General features: G+C 45.6%; 1 protein-coding gene across 1 annotated transcript in view; it reads left to right on the top strand.

Moving 5' to 3' along the window:
• Positions 1-2,064, top strand: part of T265_13783 (hypothetical protein) — a gene marked incomplete at both ends in the record, with an annotated part of 40,464 nt that extends 38,400 nt beyond the window's left edge. The window contains one exon of the mRNA XM_009170504.1: positions 1,953-2,064. Coding sequence (XP_009168768.1) covers positions 1,953-2,064 — 112 coding nt within the window. The remainder of the gene's footprint in view (positions 1-1,952) is intronic.
• Positions 2,065-10,191: the final 8,127 nt, after the last annotated feature.

A 10,191-nucleotide genomic window follows, 5' to 3' on the forward strand; every position in this document is an offset into this window, starting at 1 on the left:
AAACTGGGGTCATTAGACGTACTGGTCGCAAGATTGCAATGTAGGCAGCTACAAAGGCAGGCAAACAAACTTGCTATTAAAAAACACGCTCATCTCCGTTCAGGAAGACCGAAGAACTACCAAAACGGCGTCCGCATACTGAAGCAAGCGATTGCAATGTAGGCAGCTACAAAGTGAGGTAAACAGGCTTCATGACCACAAACTTGCTATTAAAAGGCACGCTGATCTCCGTTCAGGAAGACCGATTAACTACCAAAACGGCGTCCGCATACTAGGTGAAGCAAGCATAAAGAAAGTGGACCAATAAAAGCCGAAGAAGCCTGTAACAACCATACTGAAACTATGCAAGTACATCGACTGCTGAGTACAACAGAACTCCAGAGTTACAAAGCTCAAAACTGCGCAAGAAAACAGAAGAGAAGCTTGTCAAGGAAACATTGGAGCTTGAATCAAATGGCTGACTCAACTGAACTGGAAAATGTCTTCAGCCAATAAATCAAAGTGCCAAGATGAACGGAAAAAGGCATCCGATTAACCTACCAAACGCAGAGGAAGGAGACGGAAAAGTGCAGGCAACCAACCAAGCATAGGCAGCTCGAATCACAAGGTAAACAAACTGGCAACGAAGCAGCCAAAAGACAGAAAAAACTGCCAAGAAAATCGAGTCAAGGCGGTGCAAATTGCGAACCATCCAATTAGAGTAGCGAATAAATCTACCGAAAGAAAGATCCTAAAGCAGCCAATCGAAAGCAGGGAATTCGGACCACAACACAGTGTAAATCACAAACGGACAAATGGAATTACTATAAGGTTGTTTCCCAATAGGCCAGTCTTGCCGAGGTCATCAACCACTCTTCAAGAAACTAGATAAACGTAAGCAGGTCTGGAGGTACTACCCACTCCAGCATGCATTGATGATATCCTTTGGCAGGAAATTTCCAAGCCGGACGAACAAGTCAACTGCCAAAGGAATTTGCACTCATCCTGCATATTTCCACCGGAAAATTGCCATATGGCTGTCAAAAGGACACTGTGTTCCATTTGCTTTCCAAACGAACAATTTTCTCACAAAGTGAATGAAAACGGATTGCCAACTAACAACTTATCTATGCTCAAAGATGAAACGATAAGCAACCAGCCTATGCCTAAACGACTCCCACTCCCTTGAACTGAGGCCTCTAGTCCGACCACAAAGATAATTATCAAACCTTGCAAAGAGCACTTCCCAGCATTAGTTTCTAGAAAGCCACTGGCTACCAGCCCGTTTAATGGACACTGGTCTACTTGAAAAACATGTTCAGTTTTTGTAGCCACACTGCTCTCAAATATTTCTTACGAATCACATTAATAACAAGTGCTGACAAGCGAACAGGATTATTGTATCAGATAGACATACCTGTGACAAGCTAACACCCTCCCCGTGTTTTCGCGTCTTTCTTTCCTTGGTTTTGCTCTGCATGACTTGCTACCGATTACCAAGTTAATGTGCAATCCAGCTTCCTCAAACCTGTGCAGTCGCTCCGGTTCTCCTACACAAGTAACTTCGAAGTAATTGCAGTAGAAAGGGCCGAGATCTCGGACTGGGTGACTAACGCCGAATGGAGTGAAGCTTGCTGCAGACTCAGTCACACGCCATCAACCTAACTGAGATACACGCACCGACCGTAGAGGTGTGTTCAAAAGCACAAACAGGTAAAGTAATAATGATAACCTCGTGTTATGACTGGTCGAAGTCGAGACCATTCAATGGCTTCAACCGAAATCGTCTAAAAGGTCATAGATTATTGCTAGTCATAGCACTCCACGGTAAAGCAGGCTACTTTGTTGCAGCCACTCAGGAGATCACGCGTTGCAAGCACATCCAAATCACGTGACAATTCCTGTCCCACTTGCAACCTTAGCCGACAACATGTACACTACAATTCCCCATCCATTTGTGTTTACTCGGCTAGCCCCTGCGTCACGCGCCAGGCTTACGAACCACATCAGGTCGAGAGTTGTATTCATGTTCGTGCAACTATCAAGCACGACTGGACACCCCTCTCTTCACACTGCACACAATAAATGGGCGTGCAACTCGGCCCAAAACTACACTTGCGCACACAGGGTAGGTCTCCACAAGTCTCCACGGGCAGCTACGGAACACGTGTAGCAGCTATACTGCAGAGAAGACCCGTCCAGCGTCCGGAACTTCATTCTGGAACTCTCAACATTTGTCTTCAATCGATAAGTCGCTTTTTGGCTTATTCCTTTTTTGCATTGTACAATTTTTTTATCAAGTGCACATAACTTTTGTAGTCATCATCATTCTGGTTAATCAGACATTTATTAGTGCTTGTCACCTTCTGGTAATCAATTTAATCACCTTACAACTAGAGCTCTACCAACCTCTGTTCCGCCAGACGGAGTGTGACCTTCAGCAATCAAATTGCGCCCTTAGGGTCTGATCAAGTGATGTGTGATTGCTTGCTTGGCCCCAACTTTGTTCAGACTATTGTCTGTAAACCATGGTTTGGAATGTACCCAACCAAACGGCCGAAACAGGCTACACGAAAGAGCATTGTTGACGTTGTTGTTGTTCTTAATTACTCAACGAATAGTTGTCATGGTTTCAGCAAACAATCCATATGAAATTGAAGGAGCTGCCGACTTGTCAGCCCTCGCGTAGTCGTACACAAAGCCCTGTAATCACGAAGAGGTTCCGCGCCATTTCAATATAGCAAAATATGTAACCCACTCGGTACTATTGACTGAATGATTGCTTACAAGTTCACTGGTATCTAGTGGATTCGTACGCCCAAACTGTCCCAGTGAGAATGCTTGAGGCATGTAAACAAGCAAACACCTTTGTGGGTCACCAAAACATTTGACCTGCTTCGGTAATCCAGTACAAATACGGAAGATTCATCAGGAATCTTATTGGTGTGAGAATGATTGCAATCGCAGAGCGGGCTGAAGTTAACTGGTTTGCATCACAGCATCACCTGGAAGCGAGATGGCGCAAGTGGTTAGAGCACGAATTTACTGATCGAAAGGTTCGTGGTTCGAACCCGAACTCTGTATATTGACTTCGCCTCTATTGGGCTCGGGAGGCTGGCAGTATCTCAGCCGTCGCGCCTCCTTCGGTTGGCGTGGCAGTTAGGCACCGAAACGGCGTTGCAGCTGTCCACCTGTTCAAATACAATCGATTTTGGGGCAAAGTGGGGAAACAAAACACGGGAGGACAATTAAAATCAAGGTCGTTGGCCGTCATTGTGATCTATCATGACTGACAAGACAAGACTGGCCACGAATTTAAGTCGTTCAAATGGATGAGGCTCGAGTTACCAAATCGATACTGCCTGGTAGAAAGCGATTTGTGTTTCGACCATTTGAAATCCTCAAGGTATCATACAGAAGAGGTTTGTCTGTTTCAATTTATATGGGGTTTCATCTGAACTGACACATCACAGTTCGTAGCTTGATCGTTTCAGGCCCACCTGAAGACTGGAACAACCACGCTGTAGTTTGGCACTTTAAACATTCGCGTGCAACATCTATTGTTAACTGTTCGACCGATCAGTAGTGTGATTCACTCGCAAGTAGACAGGATACACGACCACCCATTCTCGACTTGCGGAAAACACTACATGAGGTCACGTGACTGGCTCCACAATCGACGACTTTTCGGATAAGGGTTTCATTTATCCTGTGAAATTGTTCTTCCGTCGAACTACTTACAATCTGATGACAGGTTGGTGATATTTAAAATTTTTTTTAGAGAGAGACAAACCTTTCCGGGCTTTCGACGTTTCACTCGCGACGACTTTCAACATTAACTTACACTATGATTTCACACGTTAGCCTTATGTAGATAAATACATTAAGTTGAGCCCATTGGATAAAAAACACTAGTTTTTGGCGAAATATACTCGGCAGCAAACCACATTGACGTTGACGTGTGTAAACATAAGATTCGAATGCATTCCCGCCTTTCTGTATTCTTCAGCTCAATGTCGTCTCACACGAAATTCACGATTTCCGGTTGTATTTTCTCAAAGTGATGCGTTACGCAACAGGTTGCCAAAAACTACTCAGCAGACTACGATCGTGTATAGACGTGGTACACTACTCATAAGGTCGTTGAAAATTCTTCGACAGCCCACAGTCGGTCTCGCCCTTCTTGGGGCTCATCAGTCAACGAGTTCCCCTGAACCTTATGTTCTACTTGAGACCAATCGTGACAGCGACAAAGTTGGCTTGTCCCCTGTTCAACTTTTCAGCAACCTTATGAGTAGTGCATTACGGATACACATGTATCACAATATCTCGAATATCGTAGCGACCGAAACATGAGGCGGCCTGATACTGCACATTCAGTTGCCTGGAAACATCACAAACGAGAGATTCATCTGGGTCTCGGGTGAGTCTCGCGCAAAACCAAATTTGTTTGCAAATGAGTGTATTTCGCCAGCCAACGATCGAAATGTCATGCACGAGAGATTCATTTGACCCTCCAGTTAACAGCAAAGCAGTTTATGATTAAGTATATTCCCCCAATCGTGGACACTTCAGTGTTTCAGTGGCGCTTGGAGACTACGCCTACCCGACGGGCTCCGTGGGTTGCGGAACTGGTAGTACACAGGCAAACACTAAGCATACAAATGTCATGTTATGTCAAGAAAATACATCTGTGTTTCTTTGCTATTCTTCTCTAACATATACAGTTGTTTTTCGCAATTTCTGCAGTTTACATGGAGAAGCTCGTTTGAACTTATAGTCTCTACTCAGATGCGAATATTTTTGAAACCTGCGCTTTCAATCCATGTTACGTTGGTTCAGGTATGATTGCCGCATAAAAAATGAGCTTAAATATCGTTGTTGTTCGGAAAATACGTCGTTGTAAGAAAAACTTGCCTTTGAGAAATACACTCATTTGAAAATCAATTTGGTTTTCACGAGAGACTCAAATGAATCTCTCGTTTATGATAGTCTACAACTGAATGTGCTACACACAGGCCGCCTCATGTCTCAGTTGGAACGATATTTGAGATATCGCAATATATTTTCATAAAGGCAAGTTTTTTTTCATGAAGGGATCTACTCACAAGGTTGCTGAAAACTCATCGGCAGCCCACGGCCGGTTTCGTCCTTCCCGGGGCAAAATAAATGTATTTTGCTAACATATCGTAGCGACTGAAACATGAGGCGGCCTGGTGCAGTACATTCAGTTGCCTGAGGACATCATAAACGAGAGATTCAGCTGGGTTCCAGGTGAGTCTCTCGAAAGAACCAAATTGGTTTGCAGATGAGTGCATATTCGCTAATTTCGTGCAATTTGGTTTCAAGTAGAACATAAGGTTGCCGGAAACGCGGGGACTGCGCCCACCTGATGAGTCCCAAGAAGGGCGAAACCCGTCGTGGGCTGTCGAAGAACTTTCAGCAACCTTGTGAGTAGATCCCTTCATGAAAAAAACTTGCCTTGTTCTGTATTAACCCAATGGAAAATATTTTTTTAAACGCTCCAGCGTTGGCACTCTTTCGCTGCCTAGCTAACATGCCATCTGAAGGAGGCGAGAGAACTGAAGTTGCCAGAGTTTAGACAAGAGCAGTCGAGTTGCAGTGATGGAGTTAGAATCACGAACATTCTGGCCAGTGAGTTCGCGTCCTTGGGTAGAAGCCTCTCCGCATATTCTCCCACGATAACTCTCTAGTCGTCTGCATCTAGAAATACTCGGCATCCAACTTTCCGTATTTTATGTTTGATTTTGCATGTGCACAATCGTGATATGTTCATTCGAAGAAGTAAATAACATCGTGCTTACAAGATCTTATCAACCAAACTTTCACAGGATATAACCCTTCCACAATGTCATGTCGTTCGAAAGTCTTAAAATACATGCGGTGCCGATTTAAGCGGTGTGTATTACGCAATCTTTTAATTGATTCAGTTCTGTCATTCACGCTTGCCTCGCGTATCAGATGTCCGGGGTTCAAACCCCCGCAGGGCCGTGGGATATAGGCTGCTAATGAGCCCTGATGAGAGCAAAACTCGAGTCCAGTGCTTCCCTTTGGTGTGGACTCACCGGAATAATTACGCCAGAACAGGAACACGGCCGTCCAAACGAGAGTGCTGTGGTTATGAAAAAAATACCTATCCCGCAAAATCCCAAAACTGTAACCAAAAATTTGCCCAGTGGGTTTCGAGCGTGTGCCATGCTAACTGACTGGGAAGTCCTGACTGGCGGATCAATCAATCGTCACAACCAGGACAGTTACTGGGTCGTCGTTCGATGGGTCGGGCACACCAATCACATCGCTCAAATGTGAACAAGTTCGCCTGTTCAGATGTGATAATTCAGATGCGTCCAACGTGCGTTGGTGGAGTAGTGGTTACACGCTCGCTTCGCATGTCAGATGTCCGGGGTTCAAATCCCCGCACGGCCATTGGATACGCACTGCTGATGAGCTCTAATAAGAGCGAAACTCGTGTTCAGTGCTTCCCTTTGGTATGGACTCACCGGAATAATTACGCCAGAACAGGAGGACAACCGTCCAAACGAGAGTAGTGTGAACATGAACATTCATAAATCATTTCAGCTTGGATTAAGCTAGTCGAATAGGGAAGTCTGTACCACGCTGAGTGTCCACGCTTTCTGAAGTCAAGGAGTTCGTGATTGCAAGACATTTGATGTAGCGGCATGCTTCCGCTTTCTTGTCATCCGGATAAACTTGAAAATGAACGCTTTTCAACTTTTCAATGTCATCTGGGGCAACATTCTCGCATTAGGCGCATAGTCATTAGTGAACGTGAGCGTTTTCGCGTGTCTTTCTGATTTTTTAGCCAATGTGTCGTGATACCTTACTGTCCATCATCTGGGTTAGATTTATTGACACGGATCACACGTTCGTCCCAGTCGCGTGCGGATGTGGCCCTCTCCAGTCACCCGAGTCCAGTTCTGCCCGCTGACCTTGCAGCCTGAAGATGGGGGGTACTCCTAAATCTTCAAACTGTTTTTGGTGTTGCCAGTAACTAGTCGGTATTCCTGGTCGTGGCTTCGGTACTCTCCCTCTCGTGACATCAAGGTGCATTTATTTGAGTATCATTTCAATGCTTCCACCAAATGAGAGGAAGAAGAGCTTCGCTGCGGAGTTCGACGTGCCGGCCGACCGCCGGGAGGCTATGAGGCCGTTCAAGACGGCCAGGATGGCCCCTGGATCTGACCCGACTGTGCTCTTCGCCGGCCTGCAACTGCTGTTGGATCGCGCTTTGCCGGGGCTGGACGGAGTGTCGCGCCACCAGTTGCTGTCGGACTAGTTCGTCGAAGGTGTGCAGCCGACACTTGGTGCCCAGTTGCGGTTGGCGCGAGCAACTGGCCAGTTGAGTGTGGAGGAGCTGGTGCATCTAGCCCGGGAACTGGCCGAGGCACCACTGGAACGTTGAGGTCGCAGAGGAGGGATGGTTCATCAGTGGAGGAACTGGGGACCAGAGTGGACCAACTCGCGGAACAGCTTGCAGCCATGAAGACGGAATAGCGGAGACACGCTTGAATCATCCGGTGCTACATGTGTGGCAAGCCTGGCCACTGGAAGAATCAGATTATCCTACTAGCCTAAATGTTGTCTTCAACACTAACCTACAATCCAGTGTGTTTTGTTGATAGGAAACTCACCCGGAACCCACCTGAATCTCTCGTTTATGATGTTCTCAAGCAAGACAGATTCCACTGGGTTCCGGGTGAGTCTTCCGTCAGAACCAAATTTGTTGGCGTTGGAGTGTATAAGTCAAATTTCGTGCAATTTAGGTTCAAGTAGAATAAAAATTTGACGGAAAACTGGGGACTGCACCTACCTGATGAGCCCCACGATGGGCACAACCTTCCAGGATGGGGACCGCGTGATCCTCACTGTGCCTGGTTGGAGACACTACAAGATATGGCTGCCAACCGATGTCAGTGGCGTTCTTGTTGTCTGAGTGAATGTCTGGAGGTGTAGGCACCTCGGAATGATTGTGGTGAGCTAGCACTAAGTCCCTTCCCCGTCCAACTTCACAATAAGGCTTTCAAATAAATCATGGTTGTACGGCAGTGAAGCATCGGTGTTGAACACTGATGTCATGCTGTCGATGATGATGATGAGGACAACCGGTCGTGGGCTGTCGGCGAATTTTCAGCGACCTAATGAGTAGTGTATTATGTTGTCTTCTTCTATTCTGCCAGGATGAAGCAGAGCAGCATCCATCGCCTGTGCGCTCTGACGAACCACGTTTTCATGGCATACTTTGCCATGCTATCTTCCTGTTCTTTTCGGTTTCCGTCAACTAAAAGGTGACCAACATTTTCTCCACATCTGTGTTGATCACCTCAGGTGCCAAGCGACTTTACCTGTACCGTTCAGCTGTAACACCCTTTCGGTGCCTAGCTACCATGCCACTCGAAGGAAGCATGAGGGACGGGATAATGCCAGGTTGTCCAAGCTCAGACAGGGCAAGTCGAGAGGCAAAGGTCGGGTTCGAACCACGGGTCAGTAACTTCGCGCTCCAACCACTTAGGCCATCTCGCCCCTGTACCATATTCAGTCGAATGTTATCATAATCGACAGTTACAATTGATATTCATGCGACTGTTCTGTTGGCACCAAGTTTGGTTTTCATGAGAGACTCAACTAAAATCCCAGTTGAATCTCTCGTTTATCATATTGTTCGACTGAATTTCGCATCACGTTTCAGTTGGTACGATGTCTTAGACTTAGATTTACTGCAAGAAACTGGGCTGTCGCAGAGCTCTCAACAACCTTGTGGATGAGATACTTCATGACTGAAGCATCACTTCTTGTTGTAAACTGAAGAAATTTCAAGTCCAGAGTACTCACTTCAAATAGCCACGGTTTCTAAGTTAATTGATATCATCTTCAGTTGATTTTCTCTTCACTTCAATGTGCGGTTTTGCTGTCTGTTTGTCTGTTTTCATCCAAAAACATGAAAACTTTTGTCTCAATCGGGCTGGATTTTGATCTTCACAAAGACGCTATCTTTTCAAAATCATCAGAGAGCTAGCAAAGGCGATGGGAAGGAAGATGGAAGCACGTGTCAGGCAACTAGACACGGAAGTGCCTAGTTGCGACCATTAAATCACCCGGTTTGTCTATTTTCGAGACGAGATCTCAGTCTGAAAACAACACATTTAGAACGCTTTATCCATTTCACAGTGTACACAACATCATTTTACTTCCTATCCACATTTCCTTCTCTGGATTCTCACGTCTAAATGAGGACAAACTGATCTCCATCTATGTTTACGTTCAAACCACCCCCCACACTGAACTCAAGAAAATCCAAACTCTCCACACTCTTTACGCAGCCGATCTAAAAACTCTAGTAGCACCCTTTTCAAGATTTATTTGCCTCGGTTTCAGATTACGTTTCGTGATTAGCTGGCTACCGGGGAGGAAAACAATCATGGACGTTTGTAGCAAACACCAGAACCCGTTCTGATCATTGAGCCGTGGCCAATTCATCATGCGATGTTTTCAGTCATTCTGTTACATTGAAACGCCTAGGGGAGTAGAGAGACTAAAGACGACGGAGACGTACAGGATGCGTGATAAATATATCACGAAGTACTTCCACAAAAGGATGAGGTTTTAGTAACGTAATAAAGTTGGACGACACGTCTTCCTGCCACGAGGAAAGGCACGAACTGCCGCAGACGATGGGATCGCCAAAGTTACTGGTTCCTTAGCTTAATCGTCACGAATAAAAGTGTACTATGTGGAGATACTTTCAATAAAATGCCTCTCCAAGCTTGTCTACCTTTCTGTGCACACGTGAAGACAAATTGGTCATCCCTTTTATTTCCCCCATGAGCTCGAAATATGCATTCGTTCATAAAATTTTCACAGTTTGGGCCTCGCTAATCAAACAACTTCAGTTTCCTTAACTCAAGTGACCTGTTTCATCAATTTTCTCTTAGTCGAATCGAAACTAACCGATAAAATAGGCGACTGTGCCTAGCCGGATACATGGTTGGACGCAGTAAGCCAAAGTTCGTGAAAGAGTTGATCGACCAACGGCTTATCTTACCGTCCACAGTGCAATCAATCGCATCAGGCGGTAAAGTTCGCCAGAGTGGCTTTCGCGCTGTAATCACCTGGGAAAGTACAAAACGCGTATCCTATAGATCATTGACCTGCCGTGCATTATATATACATATA

Source organism: Opisthorchis viverrini (assembly GCF_000715545.1).
Source record: "Opisthorchis viverrini unplaced genomic scaffold opera_v5_105, whole genome shotgun sequence".
NCBI classification, from domain to species: domain Eukaryota; kingdom Metazoa; phylum Platyhelminthes; class Trematoda; order Opisthorchiida; family Opisthorchiidae; genus Opisthorchis; species Opisthorchis viverrini.